General features: G+C 41.5%; 1 protein-coding gene across 4 annotated transcripts in view; it reads right to left on the bottom strand.

The window, feature by feature from the left end:
- Positions 1–24867, bottom strand: part of CDC14A (cell division cycle 14A) — a 141638-nt gene extending 116771 nt beyond the window's left edge. The window contains exons 1-4 of one of the 4 annotated variants that reach the window (XM_045513257.2): positions 24726–24866; positions 22670–22760; positions 6472–6547; positions 1192–1236 (exon numbers count right to left, since the gene is read on the bottom strand). In XM_045513257.2, coding sequence (XP_045369213.1) covers positions 1192–1236; positions 6472–6547; positions 22670–22760; positions 24726–24819 — 306 coding nt within the window. In that variant the 5' untranslated portion in view covers positions 24820–24866. Of the gene's footprint in view, positions 1–1191; positions 1237–6471; positions 6548–22669; positions 22761–23552; positions 24113–24725 lie in introns of those variants that run through there. The other 3 variants (XM_074370047.1, XM_074370046.1, XM_074370048.1) reach the window with 3 other exon arrangements.
- Between the last annotated feature and the right edge of the window lie 1818 nt (positions 24868–26685).

The raw sequence follows: 26685 nt of genomic DNA, 5'->3' as shown, positions 1-26685 counted from the left end.
TGTGTGTCAAGCACAGTCCTCACAGTCCTGAGCAACACGGTAACAGGGGGAGCGGAACCCTAGTCTCCAGACCCATAAGCACTCACTGCTGAATATTTGATGCCAAACAAGGGGAAAATATTGGCCAGGGCTTATTACAAATGGAAGAGCATAACTAGCTAGGGATGCACTCACAGCACAGCAAGGACCCATGGAGTGATCTTAATTACAGGTGCAGCAACTCCTTCATTTAACAAAAAAATTATAGCTAAAAGATGAGAGTTAGTATTGAATAGCTATCAATTAACACAATCAAACCTATGGAAATTTCCAGACCTGTATTGCTTCCCTGAGTGAGAGTCAAAGTTCTACCACTCTTTTATAAATCATGACAAATACATGACATAGCATATCAATAAATGTTTGATGGTACTTGTAAACCAAAGTACAATGACCACTATGATACAAAAACACAAATTAAGATGAGGATACTGACCCCAGACGGACACCTTCTATCTCAGAAAGGAAAGCTTTGTGAAAGGTTGCATTCTAGTGGGGCAGGGTCAACTCCTAATGAAAAACAAGCCACAGCAACTCAGAGAGAGAGAGAGAATGATGACATGCTACTCGCAAATCACAAACAGCCCAGGCTATGCTTGGATTACAGTGACATACACAGATCATGCACTTGATCAGTTTAGGTCAGGAGACTTCAAACTACTTAATCATTCAAAAACAAAAGGTGATGCAATTTAGCTCAAAGCCAAGACACAAAAACAGAAGAGTTAATGGCCAATTTAAAGAAATTGATCTTTTGGGTAGCCTTTCAGCAAAGTTGCCATGCTTAAAAGTAAAATCTTCGAACCATTTGGTTAGAACGTGGTGTTGTATTAAGCTGTGGGCATCAGCCTGACTGAGCTAAGAAAGACATTAGTGCAGCCTGGATAATATGCTCTTTCGTGGAAAAAAAAAAAAAAAAAGCGCATGCACTTTCCTAAACAAGCCAGCTCTGCCAGTGATGGTAGTCAGACTAAGTAGATTACAGCACAGGGACCATGGTGACCAGGGCATCATTCTCTTACAGGTGACTAGGCTAGCCCAGTAATGGCCGCAGCAATCAGCGTCTCCATAGCAATCAGTGGTCATCTCATTGCAAAAGCGATACAATGAACAGGTCTTCCTGTGAGCAGCCATGACCTCTACATGTTTTACCTCCAACTTTCCCAGGAAAGGGATACTCTTGAAAATTTTCTTGGGCTGCACAAAACAAAATATGGTTTATGTTTTTATTCAGAGCTAAAATAAAACAGGTTGAACAGTTTCCTTAAAAAGAAAAAGGTTTCTCTTTACTGTCCATTTTGTTTCAAACCCAGTATGTTTCATGAATGAAATGGCACCTTTGGTTAAAATAGAAGTCGAAATGTCAGAGAAAAGTTGCTCATAAAGATTATTCAATCATGCTGATAATACAGTTGAAGGCATTTGGGGATTCTCTATAAAAGGGAGTTTTCTTGCCCGAGGATTCTGAACAAGCATAAGAGTTTTAGGACTTGCAAACTCTATGTACACTCATTCCCATGGAAATTAATGCTATTTTCACACCCCTGATAGCTCTTTAAATTACATGAACTATCCCCAGAACACAGCTTGCTTTTCTTCCCCCCAGAGCCCATGAACCTGAGACAGAAGATAACCTCATGAAGAAATCTTCAACATGTTTATAAGAGGGTGGTCTGATCCTTGTATAAAAGGAGTTCTTGTGTATAAGCACCTGATCCCATGGCAGGTGCTGGGTTACCAGACAGGATTACTGCACTGATTCACTCAGCAACAAGGACATTCCCTGAGCCCCCACCATCTGCCAGGTACTTTCAGTGCTTTAATACAATTGTCCATTTCACAATGCCCACCCCCACCTTCTCCTTTCAACCTGAAAGGGCCACGTGGGATGTTTTGTACATTTAAAATTACATTTCTGTCAATATTCTTTTAAGCCTTTTAAAAATAGTCCCCAAGATTACTGTAATTGTCCTGTTGAGTCATGAGAGCAGGTATTAAAAAAAAAAAAAAATCACTGCCCTAGAAAACGTCCCCTTTTTTCAGTGATGCTCTTAGATCTTTTTTTCCCCCAGGCTGGAGTTTAATTCTTCTCTCAGGAAAAGTGAAATCGACAGTTAAAATTGCATTGATTATTTTAGGAATATTATTTCAGTTCAATTACATTATGTTCATAAAACTTTCAAATTATTGAATCAGTAATTGAAAGATTTTCCTTAACTGATTAACCTTGAAGAAGGCATTCTGCTTTTCAAAATACCACTGCTTTGTCTTTTATTAATACAGTCTTCTCTTTTAGACACTCTTATATTCTGGTCCAGGAGCACTGCCTGTGCCAAAAATCCCTTTCAGAACCTATTAAAAAGTTATGAATCCTCTCAGAAGAAAAATGTAAATACACACAAAATTTTATATACAATTTCAGGAGTTTGTGGATTCCTTGAAATACCAGATTAACAATTCTTGGCCTAGGCTATCAATCATTGATGACATTTTCAACTTAAATAACATACACAATATTACAAATTGTTCTCACTTCAATAACTCTTCCTTCTTTGACTGATTCCCTTATGATGGTAACTATTGACCAGAAATAGCAAACTACAACCCATGACTGTATAACTCTTAATACTTACACTTTTTAAAGTATAGTTTAAAATAAGAAAAAAGGTTGTTGACAGTGGTTTTTGTTTTTGGTTTTTTAATCTACACAGGTGTTTGATGGATAATTTTCCTTTTTAATTCACATAATTAAAATGAAGGCCATTGGGAACAGAATACTGACACACACAGGAAAAACAGCAATAAATCACCACCTCAAATAGTCAACTTGAATAAAAAACCTTTTCACATATAAAAAAACTCAAAATTTGGGGTTGAAATAGAATGTACTGCAAAATAATACCTATCTACATAAGGTATTAAATAAAGGAGAAAAAAATCATGAAAGCTTAATTGGAGGACATAAAAATTTCTAAAGTAGAAAATAAAATGAACCTAAAAGTGTTACGAAATCATATAGAAGAATCCTAAGAAGTTTTATTTGTGAAAATAGTGCTAATTATTCAGAGAAGTAAAGAAGTCTGAGGAGCAAGTAAGTGCCACCAGATTTGGTGTTTACAATGTCACTAGAGCAGTTTCAGTAGAGTAAGGAAGGCAAAGGTGGGGTAGCAAATGATGAAGAAGTCGGTGTGTTGTCAGGATGTCCACAAGCCGAAGGCAGGCTATTCTGAAACCTTAGAGGCAAAAGGATAAAAGAGGATCTGAAAGTCATGGGGATCATGACAAGGTCAACAGAAATTTCTGTGTGCTTAGTGGCCCTGTGCTGGACACCTGGAAACACAAAAATATAAAGCATGCCTCCATCCTCTGGGGCTCATAGTCCAGTGAAAAAGATAGATGCAACTGAAAACTGCAAATCATAATTGAAATTATAATTTCAAATAAAATTAAACTCATAACCCATCAATAATAGGTATCTGCACAGAGAATTATGGGAAAACAAAGGAGGCACCTCCAACCTTCCAGCGCTGTCCAGAAGCACAAAGAGATTCTTCCTAGAAGTGGTGGTGCCTGAACAAGGTCTTAAAGGATGAAGTGTTATCAAGTCAGAGGGGAAGGGCGTTCCAGTCAGACTGGGTGTCACACGCCATTGTGTAGAGCAGCGACATGGTTCAGGGTAAAGTGCAAGGCTGGGAGTGGCAGGGACCCTGCAATCTTCAGTCAGTCGGTAAGTTAGTGAGTGAAATCACCCACTGGGAAGGCGCCAAGGGTGGGAGTTGTCAAGGTGAGCAAGACAAAAGGCATGGTAGTAAGGTGCCCAAAGGTCTTAACCAAATGAGTGACTGTGGGCTGCAGACAAGAGACATCAGAAGGGAGCTGATAGCCTAAAAAAATAGGGAGACTGAAGGTCAGAGGATTACACAAGAGAGACAATGTTGGGGATGCGTAACAAGGCGGGTACATCCAAAATCGGAAAGCCTGGAGTTCCTGGAAGCAAAGCAGTGGGAGTGGCAGGAATAGTCACTGGAGTGAAAAAAAAAAAAGAGGCAGAGAGGCTTTGAGACCACCATGGACTGCAAGGTGAGGTTAGGGCAGTGCTGTGGGGAGCACAGAAGGATGAGAAACCAGAGGCTGCAGCTCCCGGAGGAGGTGGAGAGAAGAGCATGAACAATGCAGCCAAGGCCTTGAAATCTGGCCCCACATTTACCTTGCAGCCATGGGCAAGTCACATGCCTCTTCTGGACCTCCCTTTCTGCACCTATGAAATCAGGAGGCTGGACTAAATGGTCATTTAGATTCCTGAAATTATACAGGACCGCTTTCTCGTATGGAAATGAGAGCTGTGAGGCAGAGAAGGTGTTCATAAACTTGTTGAAGAACTGTCTTCATTGTATTTCCTATCAGAATTCACAAAGGTTACCTGAGTAACTTTCTCTTGTATAGGACTTCGAAATTTACAAAGCCCTCTTACATATATTTTACATATATTTTCTAACTTCTATACATACAATCCTAGCCACCTCTCTGTGAGAGCTCTATGATCCCTATTTCAGAGCTGAAGGAACTGAGAGTCCACAAGGCTGAAGTGACTGTAGCCTTGAATTGGTGAAGTCAGTCCTTGTCTCTTAATAAAGACATTCTACTTGGTATACTTAACTGAGATAACCTATGACCGGTTAACACTTAAAATTCATTCCCTCAGCAAGTAACAAGGGGCCCATTAACTGTACTAAAGCTAAAACTGTCGTTCATTCCAGGCATCCATCTGATCACCTGATCACTGAAATGAACTGAGGGGACTGTCTGAACTGTAATAAATTTTGATAATGTTGAAAGAAAGTTTTGCAAATGAAAACAAGTCAAAACACGTCCTTGTATACCCTTACTCATTCTGTTCAATATAGAATGTGGTAGAAAAATAGTCTTACTTCAATCCATCGACTCAGGTAATTGTTGTAAGTAGAACACTGAGTCAGACCAGAAACTTTGTTTTCCAAAAAATGCTTCCTTTCTCTTCGGTCGCTCCTAGAGAGCAGACGGGTCTCACACTGTTGATTATAATACCCAGTTCATACCAACTACACACTAACAGGACTAATTAAGAAAGGGAAGAAAGTCCCAGGTCCTCAAAAGGAAGAAATAGATTTTAATTATTTATGAATCCTTCAAATTCCTTGTTAATTCATCCATTTAAAGTCCATTTAATATTTTTTATTAAATCCTTTTGAGGATATTATTTGCTTCCTTGGTGATTACAAAAATTTCAACTTATTTTTTGAATGATAGATAGTAGCTTCTTTTCTGAAAGATGTAAATTGGTTTATTTAAAGGAATATACATACTACATCCTTCCAAGTCAGACAATACTTTGGAAATTAATTCCTTAAAAAGTTGATTGCAACAGATCTTATATGATTTTTTACTAAAAAAAAACTCTCTTTGGGATTATTCCATGTCCATTTAGCATTTTGAGATCAATGGCAAAAAAATGGTGCATTTGTATTTTACAAGAAATTCTCCATGACAGACTGTCTTTTATACCTAAGTACAATAAAAATCAAATCAAAAAATTATTACTAGGAAGGCAATATGTACAAGGTACTGTACTATGTCACACCAGTAACATTCTACCCAGCAGAAAGATTAAACTACTTGAGCAATATAATTTAGTGTCTATTCTTAAGAGGTAGATTTCACATTCCAAACTGAAACATTATATTTAAGATCCCCATTTAGAAATTTGAGAGAAAAAGAAAATTGTCTTTCTATGTGATGAAATAAGTTTACCAGAACTAGGAGTACAGGTGTCACTTTTCCTCATATATTCTTGGAATTTAAGAAGGAAAAAACAGCCACATGTAAAATCAAAAATATGAATGAATAGTGACTATATGACCCAAATTCTGTCATAACAGATGAAGTCCATGCTCTGTCGCCGCTAGTTGATCCATCTCACTTGGATGTTAACTCTATAGAGATGATAGTCAAGAACCAGGCAAAAATTTCAATCTCGATCAGACAGAGAAAGCTTATGTTCCAGAGCTCCTGCCGTGCAATGACGAGCCAGCCCCCTGCAATGCCTGGTAACAGTGTCCAGAAGCTGACCTGAAGAGTTCAGAAAAATCATCCTAGGAGGGAATTTGATAGACTCATGAACAGCAACCTGAAAGGATTTGTGCTTTCTTTCTTAGATCACTATTCCAGTGACTTCGTTCAGCTCATATTTCCATTGATCCTGAAAAATGAAAGAGGTTAACATGTCCTCTGTGGGGTAATCAGGGAGATCAATTTCAGCTTCTAGGTGAACTCCTCACATAAATGTCCGAAGATCAAGATTACCTGACTAAACGGTGTGTGCACAGCAATCCCATTGGTTAGCGTTCACAGGTTAAATTTTTAATACCAAAATATAAACATCACCACAATACTCACTTTTAGTTTCTTGTTTAGTTTACAGCAGTATCTGTACACCATTGCCAAGTTCAGAGGTCCAAAATCTGCATAGAAACTGAGATTTTTTTAAGTAGTATTTAGTAAAATATATAATTTTCAGTAACATCAATGATCTTTTTTTATTTTCATTAAAGCTGTACTCAGGTTGTAATTATCTTCGGGAATAAGGGTCAGTATATAATTGATACATAGCAATCCAAATAACAAATGGTTTCGCCCTGCCAGTGCCCTCCAGTTACTATAACCAGTCTCTTAATGGGGAACTATTTGGACAGTTTTAAGTTCTACCTCCTTTTATCTCCCTGCCAGGACATGAAGTAAAAGGACTGAAAAGCAGGCAATGAAAGAACCAACATAAACAAAACACATAGGTGGCCTACACGCCCTGGTTTTAGTTGTCACTTCCTTAGTTATAAAGCTCCTGTCCTCTTAAGTTCCAATTCCAACTATTCCACTCACACCTTGCTCTCAGTTCTTAAGTATTTTAGAGCCAGTGGTCTTTTTTTCTGTTTCATTTTCCTTGAACTTTCTGTTTCATGCGACACACTGACTCGTCTCCCTCTCTCCATCCCTTCACATCTCCAGGATACAGACATCAGCCTGCAGATCATCTGTGGCCATGAATTAAATGATAAGACTATAGAAAACATACAGCTCCTAACCTGAGACCCAGTGTCAGTCTTTTCCATCTTCAACTGTCTGCTGGATCTCCCATCTACTTCACATCTGCTCCCTTCCATCACCTGGAACTCAGAATGTCTAAAACTCAGTCCGTTTTTCCTCCAGACTGGAAACAGTTTGCTTCTCCCAGTCACTCAGACACAAAAGCTACTACTCTAAGTCACCTCCTCCTTTTCTGTTTCTGCTTTAGCATCAGAAGTCCAGATCTTCATCTCACATCTTTAGTGCTTCAATTCTGTCTCTCTCTCTCTCCTGCCCAATTGATCTGTATTCCACTCTAGAAATTAATCTTCATAAAATCTCACTTCTCACATATCCTCCCACTGTTCAAAAATGTTTAATGGCTCTTTACTCCCTTCAGGACAATTCCTTGGCTCAGAAATCAAAGCTCTACCCACCACACCTCAAGTTTCCAGGCTGATCTTCTCTTCTAATAGGCCCCATGTGGAATCTTCATTCCAGCAAATATGTCCATGCCTCGTCCCCAAATACTCCATGCATATTCTTAATCCCAGCCTCTCATATTGGTCTCCTTGCCTGGAGTGCCCTCCTTATCTCTTTCTACCACTCTCTGGCTTTCTCAAAACCCAGTTCAAGTCCTACCTTCTCCATAAAGCCTTTCCAATCACCCTCAGGGAACACTGACCACCCTTGCCTCAAAGTTCCCAAAACTTCCCATCTGAGCCACTCTTTTGGCCTATGACACGTACTAGCATATACTGTGAATCAGAACCTACCTGATCAATGATAGTGTAAGCTCCTCACTCAGGGCCTGTATCTCATACCTAATATGCTTAGGAGAATGTCCTCCACATAATATCAGACTTCAATAAATGAGTCTTCATTATAAATATTTTGCTCATTGATGCCCAAATTCAATTTAGCCTAGGCTATAAGTTTACTAAATATCAACACGTTTCCAAAAAAAAAAAAAAGCATCCCCAAAAGAACGTTACTTTGAAGGATTCATCTGATCTTTTTCAGCTACCCAAATTAACACTATCACAGACATGCCACTACACTACATCAAATCTGCCAATACCCACTTGCCTTACTTAAGGAAAGAATACTAAACGTATGTATTTTATCCATGTTAAACCAGCTGATAATATTTTGGACCTTATATTCAAGGTAACACCAAAGTTAGCTGTCCCTGCACAGTGGCTTCATGAGAGTAAGAACAGAGTTGCCAAAAAAGGAAAGCTGTAGCAATTTGAAGTTAAAAGTGCTTGGCTTACTTCTAAAGCCCCCAGTGTGATGCTGTGTTCTAAGTATAAACAAAATACTCGTGAATCCAAAATGAACTATGCCTGTAACACCTGATGACTTAACAGTTCAAGACTTGACAATAATCCATGCACAAGAACCAAAATGAGAAGACTGCACAAAGAAGCACCTACCAGCACTGATTAAGGCCGCCCTATTTCTCCCACAGAAATTTCCTTGTCCTCGGGTTATTGGAAGCAACTCTTGACTAATATACTTTGTTTTTTTCCTTCTTGAACATGAATATTGACACATTAAATTTTAAGGTAAATCTGGAATTTTTAGTTATAATTATTTCAGCTTGTTTAAATCACTTTGTAAAAAAATTCAGGAAAGCATAAAGAATCCAGGTTATCTAATTCCAGTTTCTTACTAACCATTATAGCCAACTTCAGTTTCTAACTCAAAGCTGTACAGTTTCTAACAATATAGCTAGCTTAGCTATGTGTACTTTTGGAAGCAACATGGTTAACAAACACACCTATTTCACCAAACACCATGAATATACATCAGTATAATCCAACAATATAGGAAAAAGTCAATCAAATACAGACTTTGTCCTTAAGTTGATCTGCACTCTCCAACATGGTAGCCACGGGGCACATGTGGCTATTTACATTTAAAATTAAGTAAATTAAAATTTTAGCTCTCCCATCATATTAGCCCATCTCAAGAGTTAAAAAGCCACATGATAAAAAGTCAATGGCTAACAAACTGGAGAATGAAGACACTGAACATTTCCATCATTTTGGCTCAAAGATAGCACTGATCAAGATAAATAAATAAATAAATGAATGAATAAATAAATAAATAAATAAATAAATAAATAAATAAATAAATAAATAAAACAAACTATTAAACAGCTAAAGGAATATAAATAAATAGAAAAACTATTTAAAATAACTGGAGAAATTACCAAGCACCACGAGTAAGATGAAATGTTTAATGACAATGTCCTTCGCTTTCAGGGGCCCACATGTTTCCCAACAGTGAGATTAGGCCCTGGTAGTTCTTGCCCCCCGTTATTCAAGGGGGTCATATTTCCAAAAAGCCAGTTTGGGACCTGGAACAGTAGAGAATGGAAAAATGGAAGAGGACCTAGTCCCCACGCCCCTTTACTGTCCCACAAAGAGACAAGTTGCTATGAGAGCATCAAATAGGTACAATGAAAGAGGTTGACCTCTCTGTATCTGGGCCACAGTCCCAGGTTAAGGGTAGAAGAAAAACAAGCAATCTAAACCCACAGGGTTTCTCACCTCACAATATCTTGAAGCTCAGTGGGCCAGTTTTTATAGCCTACCAAAGGAGGCATGGCTTTTAAGTCACACCAAGAAATACAGTCAAAAATTTTGCACAGTCTTAAAAAGTCGTATTGTCACAGACAAATATAAACCCAACAGACTGTATCTTAAGGTCATTTTATATATCCTTTCCTCATAGTGCTTACAGTTCTAAGAATATATATGTACGTATAATCATATAGTTTTATATATTTTATATATAGATATAGTTTTCTAACAAGCTAAATACATTTCTGAAAATGTCAACAGCACTGAAAAAAATGGTCACAGTTGCTCACACCATGCTAGGTTATCACTGACTCAGGTATAACAAAGAACCACGAATACAGAAAACGCCTTCCGGCAACATGCTTCTTTGTAAGAATCTTCCTCACCGAGGTGGGGAAAATGGAAACATATTTACAAGCCAGATCATTAGCCAGAGGGAAATATTGAAATACAAAAATCAATTGAAATAAGTCAAATATGCTAGAAAGTATAAAATAAATACTTGGGCAGCTTGGAACCGAGGCAGGAGAGCAGAAGACTTGGACTCAGAGCAGAAGAGGAGAAAGGGAAGGTCATCAACCTGGGGACAGTGAAAAGGGAGAGGACAAGGGGCAGAGATAAGCCCTGCTGAGTCACAATAAAGAAACCTGAGGGCTGAGTGGGCTCCAAGTTAGCGACACACGCTAGTGTCTTCTCCATTCTGGCAATTCCCAGGAAGAGGCCTCCAGAGCCACAGTCAAACAAGGGCCCCCAGTTTTTCTAGGATGGGGGAGGAAGCGTGAAACTCACCTCATTTGGGCAAGGAAAACCATGGATATATTATTTTATTATTTCAGGGTAACCTGAGCTTCCCCTCCAAATGAATACATGAATGAACAAATGAATAAATCTCCCTTACCTATTTGTAAATTTCCCCTTGTAAGGTTGGCAAATGCTGGGTCAATAGCTAGAATGAAACTAATAAATTAATAAGGGAAAATCAGTCAATCTGTCTCTTTATTCAGTAAGTGTAAACAGCTAAAAGCAAAGTCTTCCCTGTTTTGAAAGGAAAGAGGGAAGGGAATGGAGGAGAGGGTCATCTTCTGGAAAGGACCAAGAAATGGGAGCCCAAGGATCAGAGCCAATGTTGAGCAGGGTTGCCCACTACCCACAGCTCCTAAGGGAAAAAGAAGTTGGGCCTAGAAGCTCTTCCGTTATATCCAATATGTCTAGCTCCTCTCACAAGATTTATGAAGTTTATGACATACCATTATTTTGTTCGGTTTTTCTAACAAACTCTAATTTAAGGAGGTCAATTCCCAGAGGAATCATTGTTTAAAGCACCATTGTACCTTATTCTACGGATCAGAAGTTTCATCTGAAAATTTTCAGCTCCTCAGCAAAAAGAAACTATAGTGTGAGCAATACTCATTCAACAAAATTTATGACGACCTACTCTGAGCAAGGCACTGTAAGCTGTCGTATTAATCAGTGTTAACAATACAAAAAAATTAGATGAAAAAGTTCCGCAAGATCACTATAAGGCATGCCAACACTTCAATTTTTTTTTACAAGCACTGCTGACATGTTTCATCTACTCACTCATTCACTCAAATATTACTGAAAGCCTGCTGACCACCAGTCCCTACCCACAAGGAGCTTACCACCCAGGGACAGACAAGCAAACATAATTACCACTGATAAATGCTAAGACAGACGTATCCCCCAAGGCACAGTGAGATGTGTGTGTGTGTGTGTGTGTGTGTGTGTGTGTCTCTGTGTGTGTGCATATGTGCCAAATCTTGGTGAAATTAACCAGCACAGCCCTCTAGGCTACACACTCTGCTTAATATTCTCCCTATCACTGGAATATTATCAGCACCCCTCCAGTCTGATGATAAAGATCCTGTGCCTGGCTGAAACTCACAACGATCAAATTTTAAAAAGGCCTCAAATGCTCAGCAAACACTAATCTAAGATCAAAATACACGTCCGAGTTTTTGCTCAAGTATAACAAACCGAAGTCACGTTGAGGTCAATTTCCTAGGGAAGAGAGGCCGCACATCTAAGGAGCGTCCCAGCTCCACGTGAGTCACACAGAATCTGACAGAAAACTAAAGACCACTGCGAAGCAATGGGTTCTAGTCCCAGCTTGATCACTCAGTGTCCCTGGGCTGATGTCTTAGCCTCTCTAAGACCCCACATCCTCATCTATCAAATGAAACTTCTGAATTAGATGGCTTCTAAGGTTCTTCCCAGTTATCATATTACATTATCTTGAATTATGTTGTATTATTTTATATTATCCTATCATACCACATTCCTAGCCATTATATATAATAGACTATTATTATACACAAAATAGAATCTAGGTTGCCGATGACTCTAGCGATCCATATTGGATAAACCCATTCAGCAGTACGAACGTTCCTCAAGGGCTGCTCGCCCTGTTTGATGCGCTCTGCCCTCTCTCAGTGCGTTGGGGTCTCGGTACAAAAGGTATTTCCCTCAGAGCGTCTCCTCAGAGAAGGGGAAGAATCGCCCAGCTTTCTCCCTGAAATTCACTATGCTTTCTCCACAGCTGGAGAACAAACTCACTGTCTGGAAAGAGGCTTCACAAGGTAGGAACCTCAGCACCCCTACTGTTTACTTCCCGGCATAAAGTTTGACATTTGTTGAGACCACAAAGGAAGGAGAGACCCCCAGTATCAACTCTCACTCCTGTCCCTTGGTACATTATCCACATTTTTAGGGAAGTCCAGATACACAATGCTGGAAATAGGAGGAACCCTCCTCCACTTATTAACTTTCTTTCTTTCTTTTCTTTCTTTCTTTCTTTACCTTATTAACCTGGGGCAAGCAGCAGGCCCACCTAAGGCTTCAGCTGCCACTTCCATAAAATGCGTTAGTGTTGTCACTTTGCCTTAAAGCCAAAAAACAAACCAGATGATACCAAGGAACCTTCAGCATCAGGGTCTGTAATTCCATGACTTCCCTCTTTGGAGCAAGTCAATTAATAAAACATCCCCTTGAGTCTCAGATTAATGAAAACAAAAGAAGACTTCTTCAGGAATGCACTGGCAAGATTAAAATTCACTCCCACAGAAACATTCTCAAGCAGTGTAAATTAACCCCTCTATTTAATGGCAGGTATTGAAGGCAAGAGGGCTATGCAGACAGTATGCATGTGACTTCAGTAGAAAACAGAATGGTGACTGATCCTTTGTACATAAAAGACTAACCCTCCTCACATGTCATATAACAAGTGAGGCCCTGAAAAGGAAAATAATTACTCTAAAACCCAGCAATGATCGCATTACCTTTCTAAGCTTTTGGAATTAAAACCAAAACCTTAGACTTACCTGTGAGGCCCAGGGTGGCACAGCCACTACCTCTCTCTCTCTGGGGCATCATTTTGCACATTTCCCCATTTTAGTACTAGCAAGCTCCAACCAGCAAGCTCCAACCAAGCTATTTTTTCACTCCTGCCTCAGGCCTTTGGCACATTACCCTCCCTGGCCTAATTAACACCCACTTAACCTTCAGGTCTCAGCTCCTGTCACACTTCCTCATGGAATTCTTTCCCATCTCTCCCCTGCCACCACACACACACACACACACACACACACACACACACACACACACGCCTATACCCTATCTCCACCCTGCAGGCCAGGTTCCAACCCTACGTGCTTCCAGAGAATGGTAGGTCTTTCCTTCAAAGAATTTACAGATAGTCTTATGTCTGAATACTTGATTAACAGCTTCCCTAAGGACCACAGGACTATAAGCTCCATGAGAACAGGGCTGGGTTAAAATCTGCTCACTAGTGTATCCTTAACACCTGGCACAGAGCTGACTGAGTAAATGAATGAAAGACTAAGACGCGGTTGGTTCATCTGCAAAAATACTACCTTCTTCCATTTAATCCTTCTAAACGATACACCAGATTAAATGTGGGGCGAGATGCCAGACGTCACATTTCACTAGCTTTGGGTACAGAATTGGACTAAATAGACAAAATTGACAAAAACAACCTAAGAAGGAAATGACAATGAGGGGGATGTCAAATGGCGAGATGGCCCACCTCTCTGGTGAAGGGAGAGGCTGGGAGTGCCCATCCCCAGTCTCCTCTACCACCTGCATCTTTATTATGAGCTTGCTCCAAATGTGACCTGCTCCAGAAGTAACCCTCAATCTAAAAAGACTCACACCAACTACGCATCACCGCAACTCCTTTTTGCTTAGGGGCCCCTTCAGTTCTGTCTGACAGTTTTACCAAGTTAACATCATCCTAAACCTTTCCTTCCGGGCTTTCTAGAGCTGCAGGCAATCTGCTTTAGGGCACATGGAATAAAGCACAACATCTGACACTAGTGAAAGGGTCCAGCAGAACAGGAAAGGCGGAAAGGCACTATTTTACAAGCTCACCATTCAGAGTCCTAGAGGAGAACTTTTTAACCCAAAAAGGGTTAACAGAAAACTTTATCTCACAGTTAGAAAAAAGGTAAAATGTTTCTAGCATTTCAGATCAATTCAGCTGCAGAGGATCAATAATTTGATTACCAGCACTAATATAAATGCTATATCAACTCCACATTCTCTTAAAAGGAAAAGAAACGTGTAGAATAAGAAATTAGTTACACAAGGATCCCCGATTCGGAAACCTCAAGCTGGAACATAAGTGAAAATTACAAGTATACCAAAAAACAAAGTCACATTGCCTCTTCTAAAGTCTGCCACAAACCCACGCCCTTTAGCGATGTTTATGACAGTCTCAGTCTCACTCAGTCTATATGGTTTTATTCTGTACCAAAGGCTAATTAATAAAATGTGATATCTGGTTTCTATGTCCATAGTATATTAGACTCATCAGACAGACCATACGCAGGAGGCAGCTATTACTGGCTGGTACATTAATAGTAATGTCAAAAGCTAACCTAACAATAAGAAAGGAGCACCTAGAAAGGACTCAACTCATAAAAGTCATTTATCAACAACACTGACTGAATAAATTAAAACCACTAAAAGACAAAACATGTTTAGCAAACAGGCACCTTCTGCTACATAAGCAGACAGCCCTTCATTTCTCAGGGGCTCCTAAAACTATCCTTGAATTACAGTTAAACTGTGCAACCAACGTATTCATAATACTAGAGCCTGAGTATTACAGGAAAAAAAGCAAATCATAATCGGTAAATTCTTTAAGAAGGCAGAAGCATGGATTCATTTTAGAAGGTTTACAGAAATCACAAACTGCTTTGATATTCTAAGATGGAATTTTCCAACTCTGTAGAAACTGTCTCACTGAAATGCCATATTCCCAGACAAAACTGGAAAAATGCATGATTAGAGTAATATCCATCAAGAAGAGCAAATGTGAAATACACCATCTTCTCTGGTTCTCAAAAGAAAATTAAATTTTATAACAAAAGGAGTCCAAACTAACAAATCCTTCATCAATGGTTTGTGAACATCTTGAAGATCAAAATATTAAATTAATAAATGAAACACTTTATTCAAAAACTACAGTTCACATAAACTATTGTCCATAAAGGAATTTACTGTCACTTACAAATAACTGTGATCCTTTACCAGGTTTTTCCAAGTTGTCGAGGACTGGGACTATTACGTGCTTTAATAAATAGAGCAATATTTTTTTGATGGTTCTCATTCAACATCTGACTCTTTGGTGGTCCTGAAAGTATTTAGTTGATTAATAAAACCAACTTTTGTAATATAAATTGAAACTAAACCTTAAAAAGAAATTTTAAAGAAATAATGAATTCCACACTTAAGCCCAAGTCAGTGAGCCAGAAAGGAACTTGAGATCAGCTGCCTCACCCACCTCCCCAGATTTTAAACAAATAAATATCTAAACATCCAGCGCAGGCATTGTCTATTTTCCGCTTAAGATCACAGAAGACAAAAACTCTTTTTTTATTTTCATTATAGATCTCCCCTTTTTACTTTGCCTCCCCATCTCCAAAATAAAACAGAGCAAGAAAAAGGCAACTCCTCCTTCTAACTTAGACACATGGTCTACTTTAAGGTGTCACTTTCTCCCAATCATCCAAGCCAGAAACCTTGAATTTACTTTCAATTCCCAAACCCCTCATCTGGTCAGTCCCAAATACAGTCAGTACATCCTTTCTAGCCTCTCCTCCACCTGGACTTTCTGTTCCCATTGCTACAACCATAATCCAATCTTGCCATAGCCTAACAGACCACTCCCTCCCTCCGCCCACCTCCCAGCCATGGGAGTACTAGTCCTAAAGCAGGGCTCTGCTCAGTCTCCCTGTCATTCATAAACCAGCAGAACCGAGATCCAAATGGCTTTCCATAATCCAGTCCCCAACCACGTGTCCAGCCTCACCTGTGACCTCTCTGCAGTTCAAGTGTTTTGCCTCACCAAACAGAATCTCGCTATTCCCAAACATGGAAATCATCCTTTCCTTCTTTCCTTCTTCACTCATTCATTCAGCTGAAATTTCCTGAACACCATCTCTATGCCAGGCACTGTGCTGGGTGCAGGGATACAGTGGTAAGCAAAAACAGGTAATACTTGTCCTCACAGAGATCATAAAATACACCCTTTGCTCTTACACACCCTTCAAAAGTCAGTTTAAACATCACTCTATGAAGTCTTTATCACTCTGGGCAGTAATCTGTCTTCCTTTCTTGGATTTTTAGTATGTACACTTACAGGTTTTGTCGTATATTTCCTTGTACTGTTGTTTGTTTCCACTTCCTTCTTTACATATCTGTCTTCCTAAAGCAGTAGCACAGTGCTCTGCACCAAAATCCATCCCACCTAAAGGTCAAGTTTCTCCTATAGTGATTTTCAACCACTTACAACTTCTAAGTTATGCTTTTTTTTCACTTCCCATAAAAATGTGTCAAGAGTCTTTTTTCTTTTTCTTTTTTTATGCACAAAGGTGTGTTAAGCCGTGCCTAAATAAAAGTCATTTACTTCTGGCTTTGGAATGTGTTTGTGAACTTACAAATGAGCACATCTGATGTCTCAGGGATCTACTTCAAACAAAATAATGAAGCCGCCCTGTGGTGCCTTGGCGAACAAAGAACTTGGACAGCAAGCAGCTACTCACTGGACTCTCACAGCCCAGTGGATCCCTCTCTTAGGCTGCCTGGGTAGGACTAGCCCGGTTAGTGCTGAGTCCTCAGCACCTCAGTTAAATCTTGCATTTTCACTGGGCTTATCTCAAGTACAAAGAACTAAGTGACTATTTGTCCTTATGAAGAGCAGAGATTGACTACCCACTGCAAATGCCTATGAGGTCAAACCAGCAAGTATTTAATAAGTCAATATCCTGAAAGTAAAAGTTGACCCTAGTGGGTCACAGAATTAAGAATCAACTGGTGAGTGTATACAGACATGTCTATTTCCCCATCACGTATACTGTGTAGCACGCCTGGTTATGTACACAGGTGTACACACACACACAAGCAGACACCTAAAGCTGTGTTCAAAACAGAGAATAGAAAAAGTGGCCCTGAACAATCCTAGGTTATTTCTGCAAGGTGAGGATGGAAGGAAGGAGAAAGGAGGAAGAAAGTAGAAACCTATACCATCTTTGAAAAGCTAAAGAGTATTCTAAGTTTTTAGGAGAATTCTATGCAGAAATCATTACATCTTACGTTATAACAGCTAAGCAGCGAGAACATTTCACCAGACAGCCTGCAAAAACAGTTTTCACAGGCTTACGAACACTGGGCTTCTTTTGTTTTCATTTCTCCTATTAATATATAATGATAATTAACTCAATTTATTTTCTCTCTCTTTTTTCAGGGGGTGTGGGGGGGCAGTTCACCAAAAGAAAAAAAGGCAAAATTACACCCACAAAAGTGGAATTGTGGAGAAACATCTTAATTCCCAACACACATTCCCAGATACAGCCTGGACAAAAAGTTTGTGCACACGCTGTCAACAGCACGTTTCTTGCCAAAGTCATGACCACCCAAGTCAGAAGGGCCACACGAACCAGGGAAGGGCAAAGCTGTCTGCGCTCTCCCCACTAGCCTCATACCCAGGACCACTGGGAACGTGATGGACGCATAAGAGCACGGACTTCAGGGCCAATTTACTGGCTCTACATAACCCTCTCTGGACCTCAGTTTCCTCCTCTATAAAGTGGTGACAATAATAGCACCTAATTTCCTAGGGTTGTTCTGAAGATTGAGTTAATGTGTGTAAAGGATATCAAATACTGTCCATCATGGGACTATAAATGTTAGCTGTTGTTATAATTTCATTTTTATTTTCGTGGTGAAATTTGTCTCTGAATTCACCTCTGTCTCCTCTTCTGTCTATATCATAGCAATTTATAAAGAGAGCTGAGGTACCAAATGATGGCTCTAAGGCTGTATACAAGATCACATGTCCCTGGCTGAGATAGTATTCACCTTTCTGGTAAATTAACCTACTTGTTACACATTAAGTTTAAAATAAAAATTGAAAAACCAAAAGGGTTTCTTCTCACTTCTATCTAACTTAAATACTCCATTCCCACAAATATTTGCAGGCAAGAGAAGTTTTTCTGTATTTCTCTCAAGGGCTAGGCTCACATTTCAACTCAAACCTATGCTACCATCTACATAAAAGAAATCATTCTTCTATAAATTATTTATCCAAAATTCCTAGTTGCATTCACATCAGGCGGCTTTAATAAAGTTTAAATGAAAATTGAACGTTTTAAATTATTCAAATCTTCAAGTTAGCTAATTAGCCCTCATTAGAGGCTGTTCATTCTTCCATGCTAAAACATTTGGTGAAACCCTTTGAATCATTTCAGAAACTGCTTAATATTCAGTCCCCAGAGTATGCCCATAGAGAGTTCTCTCCTGCATTTTCAATACCTTTCCTTTGCAAACACAAGGAGAGAAGAAATGCACACGGGCAGGCTGAAATGAAGACTGTCTGCACCGCCCTTTACAGCCAACTGACTTTTGTGCATTAACACCCAATCCTCCGCCCGCCACCGCTAGGAGCGGCACACAAAGGTTACAATAATTAACATCATTGATTTTGCTAACTTTTGAGCCAAAACAATTTGAGTTAAGTTATAAAAAGTAAGCCTCTATTCGGAGGACAAGGCCCAACTCCAAAACCAAAGAACTAGCCCTTCTGGAGAGCTGTGGGTTGTTCGTAGCTTAATCAAACACAGACAAATCTTTAAAAGGCTCTCTTTTTATGGGGCTATTTTTTTTCCTACAAGTACGTTAGGCTATACTCTGATTTTAATTCTGATCTGTGAAATCATAACCCAAGGACAAATGTGTACTTTACTACCAACCACATTTCACTAGAGCCACTCAGGCCTTTATATTAATGTGATAAGTTCTGTTTAAAAACCAAGCAGAAAATTTAGACTTTCTTTCCTAATAGGCAGCCTGACCTCCTAATGCTACTTTGTTCAGTTTTCTCCACTGGCTTCTCAGAAGGTTGCCATCTCAATCATGGAGTGCTATCATCCTTCTAAAACTAAACAAACACCTACACACAACACAGTTGTGTCCAGAGTACACACAGACTAATATTTAAAGAGTCTACCTCCCAATTCAAAAATAATAGTTGCATTTCCAAGGTGATCAGTTCGCCAGAAAGGCAGTATTTCATTTATACATTCAGCAAATAAGTAGACAGGTACAGGACTTTAAAAGACCCTATGTGGTTATGTATACTAATAGTCTCCTTTCCTTAGAGACGTGGACATTACGATATGACAGTCAGGAATTTTCTCGCCATAAGCCATCTGCCACGAAGAACCCCGATTTCTGCGCATCCTTCCAGGGACTTTGCAGTCTCCCTCATCCAGCGGCCCCAGAAGCGGAGCCCGCAGGACGGATCCAGCTGCTTCTCTCCCTCTCCCAGCTCTTCTCTCCCCTTCACTGTCTGTCCACATCTCTAGCTGCTTATTGCCACCTCTTTCCCTTGCTTCTCTCATCCTGATCAAGCCTCCGAAATACAGACCTTAATATCTTCTCTTTCTCCCCAGAAATCGTATCACTCTCATAGCTTTCTCATTTCTTAAAACTCCCAAATTTAAGAACTTAAGATCTCTGTGATATCCAACGCTGACATGCACACCCCATAAATTCCTTAAATTCAACCTGACCAACATGGAATGCCTGAGCCTCCCACTAAAGCCAATTATTCTACCCTACTTACTGTTTTGGTTAATGCCCCCCTCCTCCAGGAGGCTCACCGTGACGTTCTAAAGACTTTTTTGACTCCTTTTATGCCTCCGCACCCCCGCCAACCCATCCACCTGATCTGTTGCTGAGTCACATGGATTCAGAGCCCTTCTTTCTACCACCATTGCCTACAATCCTAATCTCCGCCTTTATTTCTTCCCCTGGAACGTTTCAGAACTCTTCTAAGTGGGCTTCTACTTCCTCTCTAATTCACCTTAAGTGATGCTATCATATTAGTTTTTTAAGCGAGGATATATGTACTCGAGAACCAGAGGGTCTGGTTTCCAATTCCACCTCTGCTACTTCTTACTTCTGTGAACTTGAGCAAGTTACCTGACCACTCTGTCCCTTGCTATCATTTGCACACTAAGGATGACAACAGTATCTGCCTCAAAACTGTTGTGAAAATAAAATTAATAGCCACGGAGCGCCTAGAAAAGCACCTGGCATGCATTTAAATGCCCACTAAGTGTCTGCCATTATCTGCAATTAGCACAGCCCCAGTCGTGCCATGGACCACCTCCAAACCCTCAAGAGTCCCACAGCGTATAAAGGAAATTGCAGCTCCTCACCCTGCCATTCAGTCTGCCCCAACTGACCTTTCAGCTTCATATTACACATCCTCACTTGACCTGTATGCACACCAGGCAAACTGGAGGACCTACTATCCCCTGCACACACTCCAGAGCCTCCCTCCTCATCTCTGCCTGAAAAACCTCTGTGCATCCTGTAAGCCAATCTGAACTCCTCCATGAAGCCTTTTCTGAACCCCTCAACCAGATGAGCTCCCACCCGCCTGGGAATTCATGCTGCCACAGGGGGGTTATGTTCCTCTGTGGTAGGTATCTTTTCTCTATCTCTAACTGCAGTCCTGTCTTTCTATCTAAAGGTTTGGAGTCCTCGAAGGTAACACGTGCATCCATCATCATTGTACACTTTGCCGAGACTGAAGTCCTCATCACAGTTTCAAGTGATATCAAACCCTACAATGTAAACTGGATGGCCTTTCCAGGAAGTTTTTCTTTCCAGGACACCAGAAATACAGTAGAATCAATATAAGAAGAATGTGATTTGTAGCCCTAACCTAAAATACTGACATTAAAATCCCACAAAAAAATTTTCCTCATATATCAATATTAGAATAAAAAAAATTAAAAAAAAAACTTAAGCACTGTGTTTAGGTAACGAACATAATTTCCTGCTAGGTCTATCATCTAGCAACCCCAAGAGAAGCAACTTAAACCTCAAGGCCGGGAGCTTGTTCAATGCCATATTAACCTCTGGCACATCACTGAAGAATTAAACATAATGGCATATACACAGTCCCTTCCCTCGGACTCACAAAAGGTCCCCGAACCCTACACTCAGAAGAAAGCCACAGCAATACACGTTCCCAACAACAGAATGAACACTCCATCGACACTGCTGGCAGTGACATCCCCAGGTGCACGAGGTCAGGGAGCAGGCAGTGCAGTGCTCCGTTCCGTCTAGGAGCAGAGCTGTAATCCGACACCAGGGAGTTAGACCTCTTTGCTGCAGCGACTCTGGGCATTCATGAGCCGCAGCAAAGAGCTCTTTCATTCCCCCCTTTCACTTCAACCATTCAAGAAGCATCCTGCTCCCAGCACCACTGAGGGAACGTCCTGAAGACATCGGTTTCAAGAATCTCTGTGATGAAATGACAGTTGAAGATTGTCTTCCCTCAAATAGAAGATCTGCTCTTGAAGGTGGAGAATACTCTCACTATTCCAAAGCCTGGTGGTACCCTGAAATCCTTAGTCAGAACTGCCAACATCCCTCTTAACAGGACAGGTCCTAGGAAGCTTACTAGAGTGACTGTGGGTCATGTAACTATGTCCACATAATTGCATGTTTGGTTAAGACAACAAGAAAGTAAAATTAAATGTTTGTTAGAATATATTGGACTATCCTGAAACACCAGCTCTTTTAATAAGAGGACATAATAAATCAATTCCACCTTCTTACTCCTTATTTATACATTGCTTTTATTGAACAGAGGCTTATCTCTTTTTTAATTAAATTTTTACTATACTATACAACATCTTTTTCCTGTAGATCAATGGTCTTTCACAGAAAACAGTTCCCTACTTGGATCTTACATTCTCAAATCCTAACCCAATAAGGGCAAAGTTACCAAAGAAAGTAAACTAACACTTCCATACCACTTCCTCGAAGGCAAAAAATAATAAAATTATTACACAGGGAAAATCTTACTCATAGATATGACTTGGATACAGTGACCTCCAGCTGGTACGTGTGTCCCACTTTCCAAGTATGAGCCACACAAATGAAAACATCCTGAGATACAATAGAAGCCCTGTGAACTGCAAAGCTGAAGCACCTGTAATACACACACTGCCCTGTACTCTGTAGGTGCTCCATAAATACTCAGTGACTGATTCACGGGCCAGTTACAGAATCTGGCAAGGACAGAGTCTGCGTCTCCCTGGTCCTGCTCTGGGGAGTGTTAGGAATCTACACTTGCAGTTTGCTGTGGTGGTAGGAAGAACTAATACAGACAGAGGTCTAAAAGGAACAACGTGATGACAGGTTCAAGTTATGTTAACTTTCCCCGCACCTCTCCCCAACTATCTGAGCCTCAAGAAATCAGTACTGTTACTTGCACCACTGGGGGAAAGTGAATTAAACTTCCATAAAGGTGCACAGTGTTTCCTCACAAAAGAGCCAACACACTAAATGGTTGAGAAAAAAAAATAGAAACTTACTTTTCATAGACCAGCTCCTCATCGATGGAGAAATAGTGGGTATTTACTGTGCTTTTTGGTCTATTCCTTAAAGTAGCAAAATATAAGCGATCTGAAAGACAAGTTTAAAAGACGGGAGAAAACATATGAGAAGTAGGGAAGCTGGAGGTGGAGGGTGGTGCTAATACACCAGGATCAAAATAACAACTGCTACCCATTATTTAAAGACCCCGTTAACACGTGGAATTCTTGCAGAAACCTGATCTCTCCCAGAAAGCGAGAGACCCAAGAGCATACCAGTTAGAGAAGAGAGAAAAGGACTCGACTGAGGGACTCAGCGCGGGGGCAAAGCTCCCAAATTTCTCTCGTTTCAGGCCAGCGGGAGCAGGTAGAAGCTGAGGGTACCCGTAGAACTGGAGATGCAAGTTTGGTTCAGAAATCTCCAGACCTCAGCAGCTGCAGAAGGGGAAGAGAGAGGCGAGCCTCTCCCCTGCAGCTCCAGAGCCTTCAAGAGGAAGCGAGGAGACAGGGGGGTGTGGTTGGAGGTGTCCCGAAAACCGAGCTCAGCAATAGTGGGATAAAGGCAACCGAAAGGATCACCCGGAGCAGGATCTTCACGAGCCGCTGCACGCAGGAGCCCGGCAGAGGCCGGCGCTGTCCCACCACCGGGCGGGAAGGCCTCCCGAGGGTGCTGCAGAGGGAACGAGGGAGGCAAGAAAGAGAAGCCGGAAGCAGGGGGTCCTCAAGGAGAGGACAGTACCTAGAGGGGACGAGAATGCGCGCAGCGGCTGCAGTACACTAAGGGCCCCAGGAGATGCCGGGGACAGTGGTTGGGACGTAGAGGCGAGAAGTGAAGAGTTGGGGGCGGGGGAGGGTTGGAGGATGCGGGGCGGCTGCTCCTCACCTTTCATGAACTCGCAAGCCCCGATTAGTTCCCCTGACTCCGCTGCCATCTTAAGCGAGATACACACGGGTGAGGGCTGGGTCGTGGCCAGCTGAGGTCACCCGCCCCCGGGGGCTTCCCAACTGCCCAGGAGCCGGGAAGCTTGCAGTCCCAAACACCAAGCCTGCCGGAGAGAGGTAGCAGGCGCCGAAGGCGGAGGCGGCTGGGGGGTCAGCGCGCCGGGCGTCCCGGGGACATTCCGTGGGGAACCCGAGCACGCTCCGCGCGGGGCGCACACGCCCGGGGCTGCGGCCACTCGGATTCCGACCCGGCTGCTGCCGCTGCTGCTCCGCCGCCGCCGCCGCCGCCGCCCCGCCTGGGAAATGCAGACCAGCTCTCACGGCCAGGCAAAATCTTCCCCCGGCTCCCAAAGTGATCATGGAGGAGGAGACGTCTGGCCCCGATCACGCCCGTGGCTACTCGTGCGGCAGCGGGCAGGACTCCGGTGCCCGCCGGCTGGCAGCAGCTGCTCCGGCTCCTCCTTCGCCACCTCCTTTCAGCAGCAACTCTTCCTCCTCCTCCTCCCCCTGGGTCCGCCCCCAGACCTTCCTCCCCGCCCTCCCTCAGTCCCCTCCACTTTCACGGCTCCGCGGCCATCCCTTAAAGGGACAGCCCCGCTCCTTTCTCCGCCTGCCCCCGCGCCCCAGTTACCAGGCGCCGCGAGGGTCACTAAGAGCTGGTTGCTAAGGCTTTGTTGCCGTCCACCAATTGCTGTACAGGAAAGGGGGCCCTGGGCCCAGAGGAACCGGGCGAGTCTCCAGACCAGAAACTTATGAATGAAACCGCGGAGCTGAGTGGTCCCGGAGGGCGCCGCTGCAGCTTCGCATGCAAGGATGCGCCCGCGCCCCTTAGTTTTTTCTTCACCCACAAAGTCTTCTTCCCACTCCAGGTTTTTCTTCTCTCTCTTTCTCCACCTCTCTCGCCCCACTCACCCCTGTTCTTCTAAACTCTTGCAGGCACACATGCATACAAATACAAACACACACACACACACACACACACACACTCTTAAAGATCTCAGATCTCCGATCTCGGCCTTACCTATAGCTAATCTTTCAACCAACCCCCATCCCCGCCCCTGAAGGATCTCTACCTTTATGGAAAAAAATAATAATATTAAAAAAAGAACCCTACCTCCTAGCTCAGAAGAACATCTACTGGTGTCCTCTACACATACTGGACTCTGAATTAACTTGTGCTTTGTTCTCACGGGGTAAAACGTTCCCATCCGGTTCCCCACGTCCTCTCATTTGGGTCGCCACTGTGGGCGCAAAATCATCACAAATGCCTAACCTGTATATTGCTGTGGCCCCGAAGGGGGGCGGGGCGGAGGAGCGAGACCAGCGCGGGGTGGGGGGAACCGGGGTGGAAGGAGAGGGCCGCTCGTCCACGGGGGAAACTAACACAAAAGAATTCTTCACGCAGTCTTAGCTGGAGCGCGGCAGGGAGCGGCTCATCTCAGAGGAGCCCCTGACTTGCTTCTGTGAAGCTCCTCGAACAGCTCGAACAACTTTAACGCTCGGAGTCCTACGGGCGTACCTAATTAGAGGGCAGTCCCCGCGATATGAAAATGGCGCTACAGACACAGCGTCAGAGGAGCATGCGCGCTGAGTGGTTTCTTCAGAAACCGAAGGGATCTGCGGCAGCCTTCCGACTCGCAGGCGCTCGATTGCCCCTTGGAGAAAGGGGGCGCGCAAGGAAAGGGTCGACCGACCGAAGGAGCGCCGAGGCCAGCGAGTAAAGCTCAACTCTCGGGTCTCAGCCTGTTAGCTTTGCTGGGCTATCCGAAAAGCTAAAAAGTCACAGAAAATGATAAGCGAATATTACTTAGATATTCAGAAAAAAATATTTGGATCGTCTCAGTAATTCTAATCGAACATGCCTTTGTAAGATAGTTAAAAGAAAAACCTATCCTAACGTTCAAATCTTTAAACTGGAAGGCAAGAACTATATAAATTCAAAGCTGGAAGAAGCACTAAAAACGACCTTCTCCCATCACCTAATCTTCCCACGAGGAAAAAATCTCTCAAAAGAGTTTCTAAAACCGGAGAAGTCCTGAAAAGACGAGTTGTGATGAGCGTTCCACTCTGTTGAGATGCAGTTCGTGTTTTATGTGGGCTCCCAGCCACGTCTATCAAATTCTAAAGAAGGAAGCAGCTCTAAACGTGTTGTCCGCACTCAACAGTTGAATTTTGCCTGGTATTTATTTCCCCAAATTGTGTGTCAACAATCATGTTGACCAATTCATATTATTTTGTTGAAAAGTTCTAATTGAGATTTTATATATGAAAGTTATGGAAAAACAAAGGATATGAATGTCTTAATAAACTTAACCACTTTGTTTATAAAGCTAAATTAATTCAATGATGGCAATCTATTTCCAAAAGTAATGATTTAAAATTCGTGTAGAATCTAAATCCGCTTAATAAATTTCCGAACAAATTTTTATCTGTGGTGTATTAGAAAAACTGCATTCAGAAAAAGAAACCCAAGTTCTCACTCAATGTGTAAACTTCTAATTTTACAAAGTACACAGTCTAATGAAAAGAACTCTACATCTGCACTTTCAGAGAAGATAGATTTAATTGAACACCCTCTTCTTATTTTCTAAAATGAATTTACAAAAACATTTCCTTTCATATAATTCTGCTTAGAAATTTAGGTCATGAGGAGTGAATTATTACCCAAGCAAATAAAAGTCCTTAAAATTAAAAAGTAAGAACCAAAAAAGTTTTTCCCTAGCATACTTATAATATGAGCATTAGAATGAAATTTTTGAAGTTAAGAAATCCCTATGTTTTTTTCTGAAGTTGCATGAAAGGAAAATAAGCAATTGTCAATAATACTAATCAATAATCAAATCTCTCTAAAACCAAAATCTGCACAATCTAAACGGTATTTTAAAAACCTACAAGAAAAATTGTGAACAAGATAGTGTACACCACACACATACATGTCAAAGTTCTAATGAGATCATAAAACACTTTATTCTCTCAATTATCATGAGGTCAAAGTTCTATTGGTTGTAGTTTCACAATAAGGGCATGACTTCAGTCTATAGAGGAAGATAATGGAAGTAACTTCTTTTCTCTCA

The sequence above is a fragment of the Camelus bactrianus genome, chromosome 9 (genome assembly GCF_048773025.1).
Source record: "Camelus bactrianus isolate YW-2024 breed Bactrian camel chromosome 9, ASM4877302v1, whole genome shotgun sequence".
In the NCBI taxonomy this organism is placed as follows: Eukaryota; Metazoa; Chordata; class Mammalia; order Artiodactyla; family Camelidae; genus Camelus; species Camelus bactrianus.
The sequence above is the reverse complement of the archived record's forward strand: the minus strand, read 5'-3'. Positions and strand labels throughout refer to the sequence as shown.